This window comes from Gossypium hirsutum, chromosome D12 (genome assembly GCF_007990345.1).
Source record: "Gossypium hirsutum isolate 1008001.06 chromosome D12, Gossypium_hirsutum_v2.1, whole genome shotgun sequence".
NCBI classification, from domain to species: domain Eukaryota; kingdom Viridiplantae; phylum Streptophyta; class Magnoliopsida; order Malvales; family Malvaceae; genus Gossypium; species Gossypium hirsutum.
The window spans coordinates 38670886-38694781 of NC_053448.1; the positions used below are offsets into that span (position 1 = coordinate 38670886).

General features: G+C 33.3%; 3 protein-coding genes across 3 annotated transcripts; all 3 read left to right on the top strand.

Annotated features, from left to right (window-relative positions):
- The first annotated feature begins 409 nt into the window (after positions 1–409).
- LOC121224536 (cation/H(+) antiporter 23, chloroplastic-like) lies at positions 410–1201 on the top strand. Its single transcript, XM_041107986.1, has one exon. The coding sequence runs from the start codon at positions 410–412 to the stop codon at positions 1199–1201; it is 792 nt and encodes a 263-aa protein (XP_040963920.1).
- Positions 1202–1305: 104 nt separating this feature from the next.
- On the top strand, positions 1306–2619 carry LOC121224537 (cation/H(+) antiporter 15-like). The gene has a single exon (XM_041107987.1). The coding sequence runs from the start codon at positions 1306–1308 to the stop codon at positions 2617–2619; it is 1314 nt and encodes a 437-aa protein (XP_040963921.1).
- Positions 2620–8814: 6195 nt separating this feature from the next.
- Positions 8815–22684, top strand: LOC107942144 (cation/H(+) antiporter 15). The gene is made up of 4 exons (XM_041107989.1): positions 8815–9157; positions 20355–20462; positions 20578–21350; positions 21458–22684. Exons 1-4 carry the CDS (start codon positions 8815–8817, stop codon positions 22682–22684), a joined length of 2451 nt encoding a protein of 816 aa, XP_040963923.1.
- Positions 22685–23896: the final 1212 nt, after the last annotated feature.

Genomic DNA, 23896 nt, shown 5'->3' on the forward strand with positions numbered 1-23896 from the left:
GATGTCTCCCCAATTTTATGCTACAACTGACCTTCATTATAATGTTCACTCGGGTTTTCATGATCATCCTCAAACCTATTCGTCAACCTCGCTTTGTTTCTGAGGTTCTTGTATGTATATGTATATATTTTTGTTGAACAAACACTAGCTAGTATTTTATTTTGATTGTTGATGGTGAATAATGTAGGCAGGCGTTGTGCTAGGCCCAAGTCTTCTGACTAGAGAGGCATGGATAGCGACTTACGTTCACCCTTTTGAGGGGCATTGTTGCTAGAGACAATGGGGAGCCTTGGCGTCACATTCTATATGTTCCTAGTGGGTCTGGAGATGGACCTAACCCCAATCAGGAAATGGGAAAACAGCAAGCCGTGTGGCCATTGCCGGAATTATTTTCCCCGGATGTGTGGGAATGATATTATACCAGCTAGTTCGGAATGAACGACCAGATGCACCTAAGGAGGGTGGCTTCTTTTGGGCAATTGCCCTTACCGTCACAAGCTTTTCGGACTTGGCTAGGATACTTTCAAAGCTCAAGCTCATGTCCACGGATCTTGGAAAGATGGCCATGACTTCAGCTGTTCTCACTGACTTTGTTTCTTGGATCCTTCTCGTGGCAACAGTAGCCATAGTTAATGGGCATGGCAACTTTCTGAGGATAATCCCAACTTTGATTTTCATGGTGATATGTTGGTTTGTGATTCGGCCTATTATCTTTTGGATGATTAAACGGATTAACGCAGGAAGAGAGGAATCGTCAATGGAAGTTCAATACAACGAGAAACATGTAGGTTTCATTCTAACAGGGGTGCTCCTTTGTGGGCTTGTCACAGAGTTATGTGGCGTACATCCCATGTTCGGAGCCTTCATGTTTGGACTGATGATACCCAGTTCAGAGGTTGGGATTAAGATCATGGATAAAATCGAAGACTTCGTGGTGGGGATTTTGCTACCCCCTGTGTTCTTGGTTGCTGGCCTACGAACCAACGTTGCATTTATAGCTGCTGGATTTCGTTATTCTCTGGTCGCTACTGTCATGGTTGTGGCTTCCTTGATAAAAATTCTCAGCACTCTTCTTGTTTGCCTCTACTCAAAATGCTCGTTTCGAGATAGTTTAGCCTTGGGGGTCCTGATGAACACCAAGGGCGTTATTGCCATCATTGTTCTTCATGAGGGTCGGAACGTAAAGGTTGGATTTCTTTGATATGCTTCTTATATATCATATATACTGTAATTAACTAAACATTTTTTTTACCTCAGGGCTTTGACCAACAAACATATACTTGGATGGTGATTGCCATGTTAATCATGACGGGTTTGGTTGGTCCAGTAGTGAGTTTCACTCACAAGTCCGCAAGGCATTTGAAGCACTACCATCGGATGAATTTAGAAAGGAGTAAACCAGACACGGAGCTTCGAGTGCTAGCATGCCTCCATTCCAGCAGAAATCTTGCTGGCCTAATCAATCTCCTGCATCTTTCAAATGCCACAAGAAAATCCCCAATTGTGGTTTTCGCTGTCTACTTGGTTGAGCTGACAGGACGTGCTTCAGCCATGCTAATTTTCCATGATAAGAGTAACATGAATGATATAGCTGGTTGTGGTAACTCCAGTCGAGAAAGACTCGAGGCGGAGCATATTGTTCATGCCTTTGAATCCCTCCAAAACGACAACCGTGCTATCGCTGTCTATCCACTCACAGCAGTGTCGCCTTTCTCCACTATGCATGAAGATGTTAGAAACTTCGCCATAGATAAGAACGTGGCTGTCATCTTACTCCCATATCACAAGAAACCCAATGGCATTGGGGGATGGGTGGATGAAAGCCTCGAGCACAAAAAAGTGAGTCAACATTTGCTTGCAAATGCACCTTGTTCTATTGCCATACTTGTGGATCGGGGCCTAACTCGACAGCTTCCTCTGGATTTTGAACATGATAGTATACGTGAAATTCGAGTGGCTATGCTTTTTTTTGAAGGAGCTGATGACCGAGAGGCATTGGCTTATGCATGGAGAATGGGAGGGAATCCCGGGGTGGCATTAACTGTAGTGAGATTTGTCCCCGGAAAAGACATGTTGGAGACTGTAGTAGATGATGCTGAGGCTGAGGCTGAGGCTGAGGCTGAGGCTGAGGCTAATTTTAATGATGATCCGGAGGCATTCTCGGCCATGTTCGAGAAAGATAAGAAGAAAATGCTTGATGATGACTACATTAATGAGTTTAGGTTTAGAACAATGCACGATCAATCCATTGCATACATGGAAAAACCTGTGAACAGTGGAGACGAGCTTGTATCCACCATTAAATCAGCTTATAATGATTTTGATTTGTATATAGTTGGTAGAGGATATGATACCAAATCTCCATTGACCTCAGGGCTTTGTGATTGGAATGAATTCCCAGAGATTGGGCTGATTGGGGATACATTAATATCGGTGGATTCCTTAACGTCCGCCTCCGTTCTGGTTATGCAACAATCAGCTCCTAAGGCTACCCCTCGCCCTCCCCTTGTCTCCAAAAACAACATCAGCTGTGTCTCCAAAAAAACCGTATCTATGGATGCTCCACGCTTTTCCAATCAACCTTTTGTTAATCATCAAATAACCCATGATTATTTATGATTCATCAATTTATTTCTTCTGCACTGAAATTAAATCAATGCTCGGGCTTTGTTTTAGGTAAACAAACACTTATACAACATAATAATATTTTCTTCTTTTTCAGCTCTTTTTTTTGGTCTTCATACTTACATTATTTTTCAATGTATTTACGCTGACCGTATATTACTTTTTGTGTTATATCATATTTCAACTATCTTTTTATATTGTTTTTATACGTTGTATTATGTCATGCTCGATAATTGATAATATTCAAATATCTGAGTCTTGTGTCATGTATCTTACAATAATTCAAACTTATTGCTTTCTAATTTAACCTAGTAATATTAAAGCAAAATCTAGATTTTAACTTAAAGTTGTTGAGGCAATTTATGAGGAGTGTTAAGGAGTAGCATTCTCATCTTCTTCTCCGAAATCTCACCATAGTAGGAAGAAAGAAAAGTTTTAAGAATTTCCTTCGCTTTTGGCCTTGCATGGTAAGTAAATTATAATTTGTTTTTCATAAATTTTATGATTTTGTGAATATGATAACTCAATTTAGCTAACCCGTGTGTTTGTTTTCAAAATTGTTTAAGTTTCGAAGTGTTACCACTGTTACGTGCTTGAGGTATTGATATTAATTGATTAGATTAGAAATTTAGATATGAAAAAGATTTACTTGGTAAAGTGAAGAATTGTTGTTCTTAAGTATAAAGATTCAAGTATGAATTACCGAAATGGGTTTAAATGCATTGTAAGTTTATGAATAGTATTTAGAATTTCAAGTGATAGAATTTAACTGACTTATATATATTGATGTCCATGAAACTAACTAAAAAATTCCCTGAGGCAAGTGCAACTATCAATTAGTAGTATAACTATAGTGAGCAAAGATATTATTCCCACGAAGACTAAAAATACTAGTAATTACCGTCTTTATATTAGTTAACCGATAAATTCAAGTGATTGATTAAAACTAAAATTAACTATGAATGTGAAAAAGAACAAATCAGGAAAAATAAACGATTAACAACCAAGAAACGAAATAATACTCAGGAAAGAATTCACCTCGATTTCATCTGTCACTATCAATCTAAATTATGCAATTTCTTTACTTAGTATCTTTATCCGTAAAAATCCCTAAATTATACTAATATCTCTTTCGAGAGTAAGAACAACTGACTCTAAGTTGATTAATTAAAATTTCTTTTTAATTAAAACTCCTATTATCGCATTAACTCAATATATGGATTCCCCTATTATATTTAACTCTAATTCGGTAGATTTATGCCATCCTATTTCTAGAATTGCATGCAACTCCACTCAATTACGCTAGATCTACTTTTTAGATTGTGGGGATCATCTTCAAACTTTTTCTTGCCAATGTTTCTATCTTGGAGGGGAAATTGGAGCCGATTGAAGGGGATTGTGAATTTTTCGTGTTTCTAAGGCTTCTTAGGACTTCTACACACCACGTTCTATCTTTCCATTTATCTTCTTTATTCGCTTCCTTAATATTTGATTTATTATTTTATTTTAGTTATTTATTTTAATTGTTTTATCTAACTTGGATTCAATTTCATTTCAAGTTGTGTCAAAATCCAAGTTTCTTTCCAAACGTCAGAGCCCTAAGTTAAATCCTCGACTTTGACAACTTTACGATCCGCTTCGCATTCATCATTCTTATCCTTTATCATTTGGTATTAGATTTGGGTGTTTTTGGTGTTCTTTTTATTTTCATAAACTGATTTCTAGCAAATAACCTCAAAATAAATTTTTTACCTCGAAAATTTTCGAAAAAAATATTTTTAGTGGGTAAACATTTTTCAAAAGATCTGAAATTTTACATACTATTTCTTGACACTATTTTAGGGTATAAAAAAATATCTCCCACAAAAAAGTGATAAAAAAGTATAGAAAAAAAATACAAAAAAATAATAAAATATTATGTGGGTTGAATTTTGTGCTGAAACTTTCTAGATCAGAGCTGCATTATTTGAGGAGGCTCCAGTTAAAATTTCATGATTTTTGAAAATCGAGAACACCTCAAGCGAAGTTTGTCAAGTTGCTTTGCAATTTTTCAGGTTTTCGGGTTTCAGCAATTTTCATTGACTCTTAGCCTTAGGTTTTCATTTGTTTTTCGATTTTTATTGTTCCTTTATGCATTCTAACACTTTATTGTTTCTTGTGTTAGTAGGTTAAAGCACGTTGCACATTTCTTCCTCCGTGCAACAAAATTCTTTGATGTCTAGCCGATTTTGGACTCATAATGCTCTTAGGTTTGCCTTGTTAGTTTGATTCTAATACATTTTGATTGATTGATATCGACACTTTTTAAAAGACTCACAAGATTAATTCTTACATCATTGAGAATTTGATTTTTATTTCTGAGTGCATAACAGTGAGGTTTGCTTAATTTTTCTTTTCTTGAGAGTTGTGTTCTTTTTAGGCTTTTATAATGATTCGCAATACTATGATTGGGAAGTTGAGAAGGGATCAAGAGGTTCAAAATGCTCAAGATCAGCAACATGACACTATTCTAGACACGACCAACATAAATTTAGAACGTCTAAGTACAAAAATTGAGCGTCAGAATCGTAATTGGGTAGATAAGATTGATCAGCCTCATTTTCGTGCAAATAATGCTCAACGTGTCTCTCATGCAAATGATGAGACTTTGGTTAATAATGACCGTAGACAACATTTTTTTAGCCAAATCAAAGTTCAACATTCCACCATTTCGAGGGAAGTATGATCCGGTAACACCCCTAACCCGAGTCCGTCGCCGGATTGGGGTTACGAGACATTACCGGACATATCACAGTTCATACAAATATTCATTACATTTCACAACTCAAAATTTTACCACATCAAATCTCGAAACTTAATCAAATATCAAATTTATAAAAATAATCATAACATTCAAAAAAACATTGCATAGTTAAAACATAATCCGGCATCTATCTAAACATATCATATAACGAACGTATACAAAATTACTATTCCTTTAGTCGTATATCAAATTTATTTTTATAAATATATATAAACTCTTGCACATATACAAATTTAAACTTCAAACAAACCAAACTTTACTATTAAAAATTTTCATTTATTCATTTATACGACATTGGAAATATAAAACATAACCAAACATACTTTATTTACTATAATATCATACGCATATATGCTAATGCCTAAACCATAACTACATATAATTACCGAATCTATATTAACTTATTCCATTAATTAACCACATGGCATGCTAGTCATATATACACATATAATCATTCAAACAAGTATCATTTCAATGACCAATTATATTTCTTTTCTTAACACTAGTTCATGCTCAAATAACCATATTGATTTGAACCATTTGAGCACAAATTATACTAAATTTTTTTTTACCAAATTCGCATTCTTTAAATCCATACACCTAACCATTAACTAACTATATATTCGGTCATATAAGATAGTTTTAATACATAACATAAACCATATCACATACCTATTTATAAAAGTTTAATACTTTAGTCGAATATTCTTGTACACATATTCCACATTTCTAAACCATTTCACCAATGCAAACATACCATTTCAATTTAACTCAAAGTACCATATCAAATTGTCAAATTCCTATAGCTTAGCCTAGTACACACATAACAAATAAAACAAATTCCAAAGTTACCAACCATACCTATTTAACCAATTAATCAAGCATAACATATATGAATACATTACTAGTACAAACCTATTCAATATAACCTATACACATTCAGACTTATAATCATCTAACCCATATAAATTCGGACATATAATTAACTTCTAACCTTTAAATACATAGCTCATTTTAAAAGACCTAACCAAGCTCACTTAAATACTAAATCCATACATACCACACTTTATATATATATATATCAAAACATTTACCACAATATTATCTAACATAACAACCATATACTGCATAATTAAGCCATGGTCAAATGATAAAACCAAACACATTAAACTTTTAAACAAGAACTCATATAACCGAACTTAAGCAAAGTCATCAAGCCATTTTCGTATGGATTTAAATATATACATGCCCAAAAATCAAACAATTCAACTATGCTATACATGCCTTATGCTCAAAATCAACTTAGTAAAATACCGAAAGAAATAATCGATAGTGTGATAGACTTTGCTGACGATCCCCGAGTTTGTAACGACTCCAAAATCTATAAAACAGAGGCAAACAAGGACAAACACATAGTAAACTATTAAAGCTTAGTAAGTCATAAGCATAAACATATATATTAATAATGGCATATTAACATTTAGCTAGTAAGACTGAATTCACATAATTTACAATACAAATATATCATTTACTACCAAGGTCATACTTTGATCTCACATACATATTATATGGCCGAATATAACTATCATAATTACATACATAAATTTCACTTTTAATTTCATAATGACCTCAATAGGCCGAATCATATACATATGTTCAAACATACTAATCCAAAATTCATATTCAAATACCTTATATCATTTCAAGTAATCAACATACCTTGTTTCCATATAAACATTTACTATCTCATACCTGAACCCGAATTCGATTTTTCATTCGGTCTTTACCTCACATTGCCCATTGAGCCGTTCGAAATTAAAAAGGATATGCGGATAATCGGAAAGCTCGTACAATGCTAACGTCCTAGACGTGGTCTTACATGTAATCACATATCAATGCCACTGTCCCAAACATGGTCTTACACGTAAACACAAGTTGATGCCAACATCCCAGACGTGGTCTTACATGAAAAACACATATCAAAGGTCTTATGTCATGACATATGTATCCTATCTATTCCTAGGGTTCATACGAGACTTTCGGATATTTTATCTCGATCGAAACGAGCTCGAAACATAGTTCCCCTATCTCAAATCACATTCGGCCAAACACATATATAATCGAATAATTCATTTCATCACATAAAATTTATATATTCTCAATTTTAACAACATTTAAATGCCTATAGACTTACCTTGGACGTTGTCGAACGGTTAAATCGACTATTCGTCTATTTTCAATTTCCCCTGATCTAATTCCGTTTTCTTCCGTTTTTGATCTAAATAAATTCAAATTTAACTAATTTAACCACATATTGATTCAATTAAATCCAAAAACACATAAATGGACAAATTACCATTTTACCCCTGACATTTTACACTTTTTGCAATTAAGTCCCTATCGCATAAAACACAAAATACACAAAATTTCACCTCACCATAGCTAGGCCGAATATTCAGAAGCTCTAAAAAAGTCCAAAATTTTAATTTATTTCACATTTTAGTCCCTCAAAAATTTATTTTCACAATTTAGTCCAAATTACTCAAATTCATCAAAAATCCCAAGACAAAACATGTTAATCTTTAACATATCTTTAATATTTCATCAACAAACAACAAAAATCACAAGCTATCATCAATGGCAAAACACAAAATCATCATCAAATTCAAAAATTAAGACATGGGCTTTGAAGATAACTTAGCAACGATCTCAAAACGTAAAAATTATCAAAAACCGAAACATACCTCAAATTGCTTGAACAAGGGCCGAATACCTAGCTTTCTTATTTCTTTTTATTTTCTTTTTGTTTCGGTTTGAAGAAAGATGAAAACATGGCTTTTAAGTTATGTTTATTTTAATATAACATTATATTATATTATTATTATTTTAACCTTTATTTTTAATATATAAAAACCATATGTATTATGAATATGCCGTCCACTACCTATTATTATTGGATAAATTACAACATAAAGCCTCCAAATTATAAAGACAACAACAATTAAACAAATTTTTATTTAAATCATCAAATTTTCATTTTACGCGATTAAGCCGTTTTCTCAAATTAAGCACACAAACAATAAAATAAATTCACGAAACTTTCACACTTGTAAATTCACACATAATTAACACAAAAAATAATATAAAAATATTTTTTAGACTCGAATTTGTGGTCCCGAAACCACTATTCTGATTAGGATCAAAATCGGGCTATTACAGATTTTGAAGCATATTGTGAGTGGGAATCAAAAATTGAACTTATGTTTCGTTACTATAAATGTTGGGAAGAGGAAAAAGTCCAATTGGTGACCCTTAAATTTTCAGATTATGCATTGAGTTGGTGGATTTAACTTGGAATTTATCGTCAAAGAAACTGTGAAAGTGTAATGGAAACATGGGACGAGTTGAGGCAAGTGATGCGAAAGCGTTATATTCCTTCTCATTGCTATAGAGAGGTCTCAACGAGACTTCAACGCCTTGTTCAAGGTAATCGATCTGTTAATGAGTACTTTAAGGAGATGGAGATGCTTATGCAAAGAGCAAATATACGAAAGGATGACGAAACTACCATGGTGCGATTTGTAGATGGCTTGAGCGTTTCGATAGCCAATACTCTTAATATTCAAACCTATATTGATCTTGAGGAGATGGTACACAAGGCAATTGAGATTGAGCAACAATTTCAGCAATATCAATCTCGTCCATTTGGCGCATCACACTATTATCGAGGTACAAGTTTTAATTCTACTTTCAACAATTTGAAACCTTCTTATGCTATTAATAAGTTGCTGCCAAAACAAGCTGAGACTAAACCATTTGAGTGGAAAAGTGGGGCTCCAACAAAAAATTCTTTTACATCTTTCAAGCAGTTCATTTCTACTAATTTTGCACCAAAACAACAAAGAGCTCGTGACATTGACTGTTTTACGTGTAAAGGGTGTAACACCCCAAATCTGGTCTAAACGTCATGACCGAATCTGGTGATGTCACATTGTAACACCCCTTACCCGTATTCGACGCCGGAATAGGGTACGAGGCATTACTAGAAGACATACATTTGCATATGTATTAAACCGAGTTACAAAATTTCATCCGAATTAAAACTGTTAAATTATTAAGATGATTTTATAATTCTTTACAGCATATCCTCGAAATATTATATTCATAACAAATAGGGACTACGAGACCCGATATTTACTTATGTAATTCAAAGCTTCATTTCCATTTCATTCAATTCACAATTTCTCATGTTTACAATTCAAATCAATTTCTCAATACAATATATATTTCAATCATCTAAGAATATAATTCAAGTTACACGAACTTACCAGGCTAAATTGCAGAAATACCAAAATTCAGGGACACTTTGGTAATTTTCTATTTTCCTCGAATTTCCACCCAATCTTAATATAAATTAATATTTCATTCAATTTATTAATTTAAATAATAAAACAATTCATTTCATGCAATTTGATCACTTTTTTGACATTTTTACAAATTTACTATTACTTTTATTCAATTTAGTCCCTGAGCCTAAAACATGCAAATTAGCCATTTTTAATGAAAAATCATGCTAGTTGAATAATCATATTTTTCGTCCTCCTCCTCTCCATTCCACATCCTTAATGTATATAACATGCTTATATGTAACATTATCTCTAATTTCACTATTTATTTATTTGTTCATTCAAAGCTGTCCACTTGAGTCATTGTCACAAAATTATTTATATCTTCAGCTATGCAACTTTGAATTGAGATCCGTTAATTTTATATAAAACTAGACTCATATATATTCTTACTATAAAATTTTCAGAATTTTTTGTCTAGCCAATAAGTACAGTTTATTCTTTAAATTCATCCCTGTTCCGCTGTCTGACAGTTCCGACCCTTCTTCACTAAAAATTAATTATCTCCTCGTACATGATTCAGATGATGTTCCTGTTTGTTTCTTTTGAAAATATACTCATTAAGGATTTTAAAAATATAAATTTAATCCCATAATTATTTTTCTCCAATTTTTGATAATTTTACAAAGTCAGAACTCGAATTCATTCTGACCTTGTCTAACATAATTTATTATATCTCATGATTTACAATTCCATTACTTACACCATTTCTTCTATGAGAAACTAGACTTAATAATATTTAATTCAATATTTTTTCATCCTCTAATTCGATTTCCATAATTTATGGTGATTTTTCGAAGTTAGCCTACTGCTGCTGTCCAAAACTATTTTAGTGCAAAATGTTGATTACTAAGTTTATAACTTCCTTATTCATTTTCTCTATAATATTTTCCATCACTTTCTCTTATTTCCCTTCAATAATATATCAAGAAAATAAGATTTTATTTAAGAAAACTCTACTATAACATCTTTTCCATGCTTTTTCAATAATAACAAACTTAAAAATATATTGAAATCTTGATGTTCTTACCTTGTCTTATTGATTTCAATCTTTAACTTGATTTTCAATCTCCTCCAGCTTCTATTTCTTGAATCTAACTTGATATTCTAGCTCCCCATTGTCTCCTTGTTATCTTGCTCTCTTGATGGATATGAAAATTCTTTTGATTTCTAAGTGAAAATGGTGAATTTTTGATGAAAGAACCAAATTGTAAAGAAAAGAAAGTTTCCTTCTTTCTTTTCTCTTCATACGTTGGATGCATGGGAAGAAGATGAAGATTCTCCATCTTTCCTTCCGTATATATACTAAATAGAATAATAATAAAATAATAAAATATCATTTAAAAAAATCAAATTAAAATATTAATAAACTAATATTTATTTAATTAATTAATCTAAAATATCACCAACATCATCATTGCCTTCTAGATTTCTCTCTCTTCTATTTGACAATTTTGTCCTTTATAATCTTTAAAAATTCCATCCTTGAATCATCACTTAATTTGGTAAAATTGTGATTTAGTCCATCAAAATTCTTCACCTTTTCAATTTGGTCCTAATTCATCCATTTTCCTTAGTTTCTAGATTATTCCACCCTTAAAGTATTTACACTATTGGTCCTTCAAATTTGTCGTATTTACACTTTAACACCTCAAATTTTTGAGTATTTACTCTTGGGCAACAAAACTTTTCTCACTTTTGTGATTTAATCCTTTCTTGAATTAATATGTCATAATATAATTCCCAATGTTGCCATAACTCAACATTTCCATTTTTGTCACTTTATTTCCTTATTTTACTATCAAGGATACCTACTTTCTTACTGTAGTAATTTTTGGGTATTACAGCAATAATTTTCAGGATATTACAAAGGGCGTGGATACTATAGTTGTGATTGTGCCAACACGAGACTTTTGTTGATCAAAGAAGATGACAAACTTTTGTGGATATTACATCATGTTCTCCTACTAAGATATATTGTACTGAATTGAATATTCATAATACTCGTGAGGGGGGTATGGGAAGTGAGGAAGAGTCATGTGAAAAGACAAAGAGAAAAGAGACCTTTAGTGATAAAAGTCTACTTAATGGTCCAAATTTGGTGAGCAAAAATCTATATGAGGTAAAATTGGAGAGTTCTGAAGTGGAAAAAGAAAATGAAAAGCAAGAAAATACCCATACAAAAGTGAGGAATGATTATGTTTTAAATAACTCTAACTTAAATTTGTTTAGTGGTGTTTCTTTGTTACAGGATTTTAAGGATCCACTGACGGATTCTCAATTATATTACTCTACCATCGATAGACGATTTTACTTGTGGGAAAGAGGTAGGTTGAATATTGATAATTCTTAACAGGTGCTAGAAGGTAAAAAAAGTAATGATACATCACAAATTGAAATATGTAGGCATACCTTGAATGTTTTTGATAAGTATGCTACTGATTCTTTTCTTACGACATGCTTTCTCATTGGTCCAGTTTCAATAAAAAATGGTCTAAAAGTTCAAATGATTTTATGGGTTTATATAGGTATTTAAAGTTTACTTTTGTTGCATTCGACAGGTTTATTAAAAAACCTCATACATTTGATCTTGCAACAAAATTTTTTACCTTAAACTCTAAATATGAATTTTTACATAATAATATTAAACTACTTGATTTTTATAATTATGTGAAATTCTTAACTTATCGTTGGAAATTCTTATGGATGACCATGCATATTTAAAGAAAGTTATAAGTTATTTTTTACTTGAACACTCATGTGCCTAATATTTCTTTGTCTAGTGTTGATAGTTTATTTTTGAGGGAGAGATACTTGATCCATACTTATTTGGGATATCAAAATCATATCTTTGATCCTGGAGATAGTTTTGGCGCACAAGAAAGCTTAGTTAAGTATTTTATTCATTTTATTGTTAGTTATTCTAATCCCTTTTCTTTCTGTGTAGCTAAAGATTCGGGGACGAATCTTTTTGTGGAAGGGGGGAATGATGCGAGTCTCAATGCACAATTTCAGACCCATGAATGTGATGGGCTCACATTACCTTAAGGCCCAACAATAATGTTAAAGGCTAAGCAAATCAAATCAGGGTTAGATCAAAGACAAGATTCGAGAACGAATCTTTTTGAGGAAAGGGAGAATGATGCATGCACGGATGGGGTGAAATTTATTAAATTCCAATCATCAAAGCTGCCAATTTTCAAGTTTGGGAAATCAACAAACTTTTGATGACTTTTTGGATGGGATCCTGATATTTATGGGTTAATATGTCCCATGGAGTTTGAATATCTATCTCTTAGCTTCAAAATGCATTTTGAATCACTCAAATTTGAGTTCGGGACCTCAAGTTATGACCATTTTAGTGAAGACTACACGAGCAGAATTTCTGAATGGGATTATGAAGAGAATTACGAATTTCGGGCTTTTAATTCAAGTTTAAATCATATTGGGTTAGGGTTTTAGGCTTAATTTTTATTATATATGAACCCAATATTGTATTTATCAGCTCTTATTATTTTATTATTATATTCTAAATTTTTGATAATTATTAAGTATTTTAAGTTATTTAGGAGTTTTATGTTAACAAGAAAGTCTAGTTTAAAACTATTTCTTATTTAGATTAAATTAGAGTTCTAGTATACTTAGGAGTGATATTTAAATTTATTTAGCTAGCCTATGTATAGGCCTTTACATTATATACAATTCATTATTATGCTATTTCTCTGTTGAGTTAATAAATTCTCTTTGGGTTTTTTTTTCAAGAATTTCTCTTGAGTTTCTTTTAGAAGAGTTTTAACAATCTTTTTAGATTGTGGGGATCATCTTCAAACTTTTTCTTGCCAAGGTTTCTATCTTGGAGGGGAAATTAGAGCAGCTTGAAGGGGGTTGTGGATTCTTCGTGTTTCCAAAGCTTCTTAGGACTTCTACACGCCACGTTCTATCTTTCCATTTATCTTTTTTATTCACTCCCTTAATCTTTGATTTATTATTTTATTTTAGTTATTTATTTTAATTGTTTTATCTAAATTGGATTTAATTTCATTTCAGGTTGTGTCAAAATCTAAGTTTCTTTCCGAACATCTGGAGCCCTAAATCAAATCCATGACTTTGACAAACTTTATGATCCACTTTCGCGTTCATCCTTCTCATCCTTTATCACAAGGTCTATTCCTTCTCTAATTTAAACACATCAAACATGGATCAATAGTATAGAAATCTCAAACCAATAATTAAGCAGAGATAATTGAGAACAATATCTAAGTATTTATTGTGTAAAATAAAAATCAAACGAAAGAATCCATCATAGGGTTCTTCTCCCCTAAGTATTTAAAAAATTAGTTCATGCTTAAAAATAAAAATATTCAAAACACGGTAGATCTGAAAGAAACAAAAAAGCTCATGATAATCTCCTAAGAAATCAAATACGAATCTTCGATCTTGACGGAAGTATGTTTCAGAACTGGCTTCAATGGTGTTTTTCGAGTTTTTTCTTGAGTATTCTATGACGACTCACTCATATCTTTTTATTTTTGTCATATATATGTCTTAGAATGCCCGAAAAAACTAAAAATCATGTTTTTCTGCAGTTTAGAGTCCCAATTCACAAAATCATCACGACTTACCACATGGCTGTGTGGCAACCCGTGTGGCTCACACGGTGATGCAGTCATAAACCAATTAAAAATTTGACTAAGGCAAGTGCACCTATCAATTAATAGTATAGCTACGGTGAACAAAGATATCGTTCCTATGAAGATTAAAAGTACTAGTAAAGACAACATTTCTATTATTTAACCAATAAATTTGAGTGATGGATTAAAACTAAAAGTAATTAAATTAATTAACTACAAATGCAGAAAAGAAAAAATCAGGAAAACAAACGATTAACAACCAAGAAGTGAAACAATACTCAGAAAAGAATTCACCTAGACTTCATCTGTCACTATCAATCTAAATTATGCAATTTCTTCACTTAATATCTTGATCCATTAAAATCCCTAAATTATGCTAATATCTCTTTCGAGAGTATGAACAACTGACTCTAGGTTGATTAATTGCAATTTCTTTCTAATTAAAACCCTTATTATCACATTAACGTGATTTATGGATTCCCCTATTAGATTTGACTCAAATCTAGTAGATTTATGTTGCCTTATTTTTAGGATTGCATGCAACTCCACTGATAAGCTATAAAAGTAACATATTTTAATCACATTCTTAATGCATTTTTGGATGATTAATTATGCAAATTAGTGAATTTGATGCTCCTAATCCTTTAAATTCATGTTTCTATACTCAAGAGAGCATTTAGGAATGAAATGAGTGAAAAACGAGCCAAAATCGGACAAATAGAGTTGTTTTCAAGAGCCACACGAGTTGGGCTTTTCCACAAGGGCTGGACACACGCCGTGTGAGCCACACGGGCTGGACACACGCCCATGTGCTAGCCCGTGTTGAGTTTTCACCCTGCTTCCCAAATACGTGAAAAAACCCAATTTTTAGGTTTTTTGAGCATTCTAAAGTCTATAAATATCAATGAGAAGAAGACATAATGGTGCAATCAGAGAAGACCGGAGAAAACACTCGAAGAACACCATCGGAATAAACTAGGAAGCATATCTCCTTCGAGATCAAAGATCTCCTTGTAATTTCTTTCAAATTTTTATTGAGTTTCTTTATGTCTTGTGGTTATTCTGACTTTCAGATGTTTTCATTCAAGATTATGAACTAATTCCCTAGATACCTAGGGAGGATGAAACCTATGATGAATCCATTTATTTAATTTTCATTTTTACGCGATAAATACTTGATTCTTGTTCTCAATTATGTATGCTTATTTCTTGTTTTAATATTTTCGAGATATTAATTCATGTTTAATGTGCTTAATTCAGTGGAGCATAAGTCCTTGTTTAAGTGTAGATCTAGCATAATTGAGCGGAGTTGCATGTAATCCTAGAAATAGGACGACATAAATCTACCAGATTAGAGTCAAATCTAATAGTGGAATCCATAGATCGGAAATAGGACGACATAAATCTACCAGATTAGAGTCAAATCTAATAGTGGAATCCATAAATCGAGTTAATGAGACGATAGAAGTTTTAATTAGAAAAAGATTTCAATTAATCAACTTAGAGTCAATTGTTTTTACTCTCGAAAAAGATATTAACATAATGTAGGGATTTCTATGGATCAAGACACAAGTGAATAAATTGTTTAATTTAGATTCATAATAATAGGTGAAGTCTAGGTGGATTCTTTCCTAGGTATTATCTATCTCATTGGTTAATATTTGATTATTTCCTTGATTTATTCTCAGTTGCGTTCTTAGTTAAATTAGTTTAGTAAATTTAGATTAAAACACATCACTCTAAATTGTCGGCTAAATAATAGAAAAATGGTAATTACTAATACTTTTAGTCCTCGTGGATATGATATTCTCTACTTACCATAGCTATACTATTGTTCGATAGGTGCGATTGCCTTTGTCGTATTTATAGTTAGTTTAGTGGTCATCATCCACTCAATTACACTAGATCTACTCTTAAATAGAGTCTATTCCTCCTTTGATTTAAACACATCAAACATGGATTAATAATCTAGAAATATTAAACCAAGAATTAAGCACACATAATTGAGAACAAGATCTAAGTCTTTATTGCATAAAATAAAAATCAAAAGATAGAATTCATCGTAGGGTTCATCTTCCTAGGTATTTAGAAAATTAGTTCATGCTAGCAAATAAAAGCGTCCCAGAGACAGTATAATCGAAAGAAATAAAGAAACTCATGATAATCTCCTAAGAAATCAACTAGGAGTCTTCAATATTGACGAAAACTGCTTCAGAATCGACATGAATTTAAAAGATTAGGAGCATAAAATTCACTATTACTCTCAAATAATCACTAAAAAACACATTAAGAATGAGGCTAAAAACATGTTACTTTTAGCACCTACTAGTGGATAACAATGTCACTTTATTTAAGGTTTTATTTGTCCCCACCTATATTTTGGTGTGTAAAAGAGTTACAAGCAAATGAACCTCAATAATATAGCGAACCTCAATGGTTGCCTCGTTTTGCATTGGAGAAAATGGTCCATTGAGCATTTAGTGGAGTATAGTAAGAAGATCAAATTCTATAAATAAATAAAAACTTCTATACCAATTCTTTGTAGAACAATATTTGAATATTAGAAGATGAAATAAAGAAACTGTTGTTTCTCAATATTTTAGTGTGGTTTGGTATTTCTTAGTATCCATACAGATAAAATTCTTCTCCTATTTATAGGAATTCTCATGTCTTTTCATAGAAACATAACTATCCAATAAATGTCTGTTTAGATAATCACATATATTAATAATGAACAAAACTATTCATTAGATATTACTTGAATAATAAATTTTTTTTGATAGTCAAGTAACATAACTTTTAGTATCAAGAGACAAAACTTATCACTTTTGAATAGCGACAACTCTTGATTAATGACTAAGTGATATAACTATTGATTACTTGTAACTTTTTATTTGCAACTATTGAAACATTATATATACTTTGTGTTGGTGGGTGAAGATAAAAATTAACTTATGAGAAATTAACAAAAGCTTCAAGGCATGAATCAATGCCACTCTTTTTAAGGTTTTATTCGTCCTTACCTATATTATGATATGCAAAAGAGTTACTGGCAAATGAACCTCGATGATACAATAAAGCCCAATGAATGTCTATGTTTTGCACTGACGGAAACAATCCATTGAGCATTGAACCGAGTGATAAGTGGTGGAAATAACATATTTTAATCCCATTCTTAATGTGTTTTTGTATGATTAATTATGCAAATTGGTGAATTTGATGCTCATAATCCTTTAAATTTATGTTTCTATACTTAGGAGAGCATTTGGGAGCGAAATGAGCTAAAATTGGACAAATAGAGCTGTGTTTAGGAGCCACTCGACCTGGGCCTTCTCACACGGGCTGGACACATGCTAGTGTGAGCCACACAGGCTGGACACACGGCCATGTGCCAGGTCGTGTCAATTTCATAACTCGCATCCTAAATGCACGAAAAAAAATGCAATTTTTAGACTTTCTAGGCATTCTAAAGTCTATAAATATCAAACAGAAGAAGAGAACATGGATCCATTAGAGAAGATCGAAGAAAACACTCGAAGAACACCATTAGGAGCCAACTCTGAAGTGAATCTCCCTCAAGTTTGAAGATCTCCTTTTAATTTCTTTTGAAGTTTTTATTAGTTTCTTTATTTCTTGTGGTTTTCTGTCTTTTTGATGTTTTTATACACAATTATGAACTAATGCCCTAGATACCTAGGGAGGATGAAACCTATGATGAATTCTATTATTTAATTTCTATTTTACGTGATAAATACTTGATTCTTGTTCTCAATTATGTGTGCTTATCTCTTATTTTAATATTTTCGTGATATTAATTCATGTTTAATGTGTTTAATTAGTGGAGCAAAAGTCTTTGTTTAAGAGTAGATCTAACATAATTGAGTGGAGTTGCATACAACCTTAGAAATAGGACGATATAAATCTACTGGATTAGAGTAAAATCTAATAGGGGAATCCATAGATCGAGTTAATGCGATAATAGGGGTTTTAATTAGAAAGAAAATTCAATTAATCAACCTAGAGTCAGTTACTCTTACTTTCGAAAGAGATATTAGCATAATTTAAGGATTTCTACGGATCAAAATACCAAGTGAATAAATCATTTAATTCAGATTCATAATAATAGATGAAGTCTAGGTGAATTCTTTCTTGGGTATTGTCTCTCTCATTGGTTATCTTTTGATTATTTTCTTGATTCATTCTCTATTGAGTTCTTAGTTAATTTAGTTTAGTAAATTTAGCTTAAAACCCATCACTCCAATTTGTCGGCTAAATAATAGGAGAACAGAAAGTACTAATACTTTTAGTCCTCGTGGATAGAATATCTCTACTCACCGTAGCTATATTATTGTTTGATAGGTGCGCTTGCCTTAGTCGTATTTTAGTTAGTCACATAAAACACACATCACGGAGCATAGCAAATAAATGAATTTCTATAAAGAATTTCTACAATTATTGAACAATCTAGAAATATAAAAGATGGGGAGAGAAATTAAAAAAAAAACTTTGTTTCTATCTTTTTAGGTGTGTTATACAAATAAAAGTTCACTCCTATTTATGTGAGATCTCATGTCTCTTCATAGGGACATAACTATAAAAAATAGATTATAATATTTTTAGCAATAAACATAATTATTCAAGTAGACTATTTGTTAATAATCAAGTGACATAACTTTTAAATTTAAAAGATATAACTCATCACTATATATAGTGACAACTTTTGGTTAATAAGCAAATGACATAACTTTTGGTTACTTGTAACTTTTTATTTATAATTATTGAAACACTAAATATTTTGAAAATATTTGAACAGAAACCTCCATGTCTTGCCTAAATTCAAGCTTATTTTGAAAGTTATAACTAGGTTGGTCTCATTTGTCTTTGATAAATAAAACTCCAATTTTTTGTTCATTTGTCTTTAATTTTTATTTTTTTCATAAGACAATTAATTTGGTGACTTGAAATGACTTGGAAATATTAACATGGATTAGTTTTATTGGTTGAGAGTATAAGTGATATTGTGAGAAGAGGAAATATTTATACAAGGAGTGATAAATGAGTTATGTTTAAGTACATAAGTCTTGTGTGTAAATAGAATGTTAAATGATTCATTAGTTGGTTTGAAGTTAAGGGTAAAAATGGCGTGCCGGTTTTTAATAGGTTAATTACCACCATGTCAAAATTTTGGTAAAGACACAAGGTTGTTGGATGAAACGAAACTTTAGGTACTGAATAACCAAAGTTAAAATAGCAAGAGGGATGGCTTGTTGAAGCCAAAATGAATTAAAGCGTGCATTAGTTAAAAGCAATAGGGAGGATTGGTTGAAACTAAATAACAAAAAAAGATTAAGTAGTTAGAAACTGTTGATTTACAGAGTGAATAAATAAAAAGACGTGAATTAAATTAAGGATATGCTGGTTTTTGGATTCAAGAGCTATAGACAGACAAGGATGCTATTTTTGTACCAGTTGTTTGATGCATTATAGTATTTGGAACTTTTTTTTTGTCTCCAAATCTGCCCAAGTCTGAGGAAGAAAAAGAGGCAAAATGAGTACACATAGAAAAGATTTCGTAATCAATGGAAAGTATAGGATCATGTTCGGGGGGAGGAAAGAGTTTACTATATGTTACAATGAAAGCAAGCCTATATCCAACACATTCTGGCAATCAACAAACCCTGTCATGAATAAGCTTCCTATATTTCTGACCCAATTAAGTCTCCTCATTGCAATCACTCGTGTTTTTATAATTATCCTCAAACCGCTTCGCCAACCTCGCTTTCTTTCCGAGCTTCTTGTATGTATTAATTCCAGGATAAGATATTATTTGTTTTGCAATTAAGATGCTTAGACTATAAATTTATTGTTGTTTCTTGATCATTAATGTAGGCTGGGATTCTGCTGGGTCCAAGCGTGCTGGGAAATCTAGGGTGGGTAGCAAATCATATTACTCCTTTCGAGGCGAGTTTGTTTCTGGAGACAATGGCCAACATTGGGGTAACTTTCTATATGTTTCTGGTGGGGCTGGAGATGGACATAACCCCACTTCAAAAAATGGGGAAAATAGCCTTTAGCGTTGCCATTGCTGGTATTATTTTTCCCCTTATTGCAGGAGTGGGATTACACGCCACGATACTGGAACACCAGACAAGTGTACGCGCACCTGAGATGGGTGCATACTTTTGGTCCATTGCCCTTAGCCTTACTAGCTTTCCCGACCTGGCTCGAGCACTTTCAGACCATAAGCTCATGTACACGGAGCTTGGTAAAACTGCATTGACTGCAGCCGCTGTTTGTGACCTATCATGTTGGAGTCTTCTGGTGGTAGCTGTATGTATAATCAGTGGGAGAAAGGAATTGCACATTGCAATCCCAGTGATGGTGTGCATGGCAAGCTTGTGGTTTGTGTTGCGACCATTTATCCATAAGATAGCCAAAAAGATTTCCCAACGCAGCAAAGATTCACCGATTCCGGATAACCACATATATTTCATTCTATCACTGGTGCTCCTCTCGGGTTTTATCACAGAATTATGTGGTGCACATTCCATGTTTGGAGCTTTTATGCTTGGACTGATGATACCCGGTGGAAAGCTTGGGGCTAGCATCAAGGACAAAGTTGAAGAGTTCATAGTGGGGATTCTGTTGCCCCCCACATTCTTGATTATTGGCGCTAGAACCAATTTTGTTTTTATATTTGCCGATGTTTCTATAGGAATGGTGCTCTTAGTTATACTTTTGGCTTCCCTTGCTAAGATTGTAAGTACTCTTCTTGTCTGCCTCTACTTCAAGTGCCCAATGCGGGACGGTTTGGCCCTTGGAGTCCTCATGAACACCAAAGGAGTTCTTGCGCTCATTGTTCTTAATGAAGGACGAAACATGCAGGTGGTTTTCTTCATTCTCTAATTGATTAATTATTTGTTTCTTTTATCTGACACAATAATTACTATAATTTAACACACAATATGTATATATTTTTATATATTGTTCAGGGTTTCGACCAACAAACATTTACTTGGATTATGGCTGCCATCTTGCTCATGACCATCATTACAGGTCCGATAGTGAGTTGGACTCACAATTCTGCAAGGCATTTGAGGCTATACAATCATAGAAACTTAGAGAGAAGTAAACCAGACGCACCACTTCGAGTTCTTGTTTGCGTTCATTCCACCAGGAATTTGCCGGGCTTGATCAGTCTCTTGCAAAATTCGAATGCCACAAGAAATTCCCCAATTACTATCTTTGCTGCTCATTTGGTTGAGCTCACAAGAGCATCTGCAATGCTGATTTTCCATGATAAGAATAAAACCATGGATACTGAAATCAAAACCACTCGAGAAAAAGCAGAGGCTGAGCAGATTGTCAGTGCCTTTGAATCTTTTGAGAAAGACAACCTTGCGACAGCTGTTCAACCTCTAACAGTAGTGTCCCCTTACGCCACCATGCACGAGGATGTCAACAACTTTTCACTAGACAAGTTTGCTAGTATCATTTTGATCCCATATCACAAGCGACCTGATGGGGTTGGTGGATGGACAGATGAAAACATTGAGCATAAGCAAGTGAACCAAAACTTGTTAGCAACTTCCTCTTGTTCCATTGGTTTACTTGTGGATCGTGGCCTAATGGGTGTTTCAGAATCGCAAAAGGACACGCAAGAGTGTCACGTTGCCATGTTTTTCATTGAGGGACCTGACGACCGGGAGGCCTTAGCTTATGCCTGGAGAATGGCGGGCAATCCACGCCTAATACTTACCTTAGTTCGATTCATTTTAGGAAAAGATGTTTCAGAGTTGGGTGAGGGAGTGGAAGAAGATGATCATGAGATATTCACAACAATATTTGAGAGAGAGAAGCAGAAGCAGCTTGATGATGATTATGTGAATGAGTTCAGGTTCAGGACAATGCATGATCAATCTATAGCTTATGTGGAAGAACTAGTTAACAGTAGTGACGAGATCATATCCACCATAAATACTGCGTACAGTGATTTCAATTTGTATGTAGTAGGAAGAGGGCATGGTAAAGCATGTCCATTGACAGTAGGGCTATCCAACTGGAGTGATTCCCCAGAACTAGGGCTGCTTGGGGAGCCGTTAGTTTCATTGGATTTTAAATCACCACCTTCTGTTTTGGTTGTCCAGCAATCTGCTCATCTCTCAACTGGATCCAGTAAACACAATTTGTTAGATACTATGCAGAAAATGTATGAATAAAAAAGATAAGCTACTGAGTAATTCTTTAATCAATATTTCTTCAGTCTTGAGTGAATACATTGACTATGTTTATATACTCATATGAGATAAACTGTTCTTAACCAACTTCATATCAAACTGATTACCATATTTGATAACAAACTAACAACATTAACAGTCTTTATACTAATGTTTAACATTCACCCAGCTTCTCAATGGGTAAGACCTGAAGTAAGCTTCAAAATCGAGCAAATAATGAGACAGAAAAAGGTTTAGTGAGAATATTTGCAACTTGATCACACACTGGCACTTCGCCGACAACGAGAGACCATCACCGCACTTGAATTATCACACCAAACTGTAGGAGGATCAGTAGAACTAATTTGTAACTTTGTTAACAGAGAAACTAACCACGCAATATCACTAGAGGCTGCAGCAAGACTTCGATATTCAGCCTCTGCTGTGGACCGCGACACAACTTGTTGTTTCTTAGAACACTATGAAACAGGTGTATTATCGAAGTAGACACAAAATCCTGTAGTAGATCGACGATCATGAAAGTCAAGACCCCAGTTGACATCAGCATATCCAACCAAAGATAGTTTGTCAGATTGGCAAAAAACTAGCCTATGATTGATAGTACCATGTAAATATCTCAGGATATGTTTCTAGGCTATCAAATGAACTGTAGTAGGTGCATGCATGAACTGACAGACACGATTTACAGCATAGACAATATTTGGCCGAGTTGGAACCACATATTGAAGAACACTAGTTAGACTTCTGTATCCAGTAGGATCTGCAAGCCGATCACCTTCATCTTTAGACAAAGTTGATGAACAAACCATTAGCGTATGAACACTCTTTGCATTAGCCAGAGAACTCCTGTCAAGAAGATCTCGAATGTATTTGTGCTGGCATAAGTGCAGACTGCCAGTGAAGGACCTACTGACCTCAATCCCTAAAAAATAATGAAGCTCACCCATATCCTTTAGAGAAAATTCAGTATGTAGTCGCTGAACAAAACAGTTTATTTCATCAGTCGAATTGCCAGTAATAAAAATATCATCCACATAGACCAAGATAGAGATAGTGGACTTGGTCGAAACTTTAACAAATAAGGAAGCATCAGCTTTAAAATGAGAAAACCAGTAGAGATAAGAAATTGTTTCAATTTTTCAAACCAGGCACAAGGAGCTTGCCGTAATCCGTACAAAGCCTTCGTCAGACGGC

What these genes read in the sequence shown, in the direction of transcription:
- LOC121224536 (XM_041107986.1), top strand. Translation starts at nt 410, where the DNA reads ATGATATTATACCAGCTAGTTCGGAATGAACGACCAGATGCACCTAAG.
- LOC121224537 (XM_041107987.1), top strand. Translation starts at nt 1,306, where the DNA reads ATGACGGGTTTGGTTGGTCCAGTAGTGAGTTTCACTCACAAGTCCGCA.
- LOC107942144 (XM_041107989.1), top strand. Translation starts at nt 8,815, where the DNA reads ATGGAAACATGGGACGAGTTGAGGCAAGTGATGCGAAAGCGTTATATT. An exon ending in CGCATCACACTATTATCGAG is followed by an intron (nt 9,158 to 20,354) that starts GTACAAGTTTTA and finishes TCATTAATGTAG; the next exon opens with GCTGGGATTCTGCTGGGTCC. An exon ending in ATGAAGGACGAAACATGCAG is followed by an intron (nt 21,351 to 21,457) that starts GTGGTTTTCTTC and finishes TATATTGTTCAG; the next exon opens with GGTTTCGACCAACAAACATT.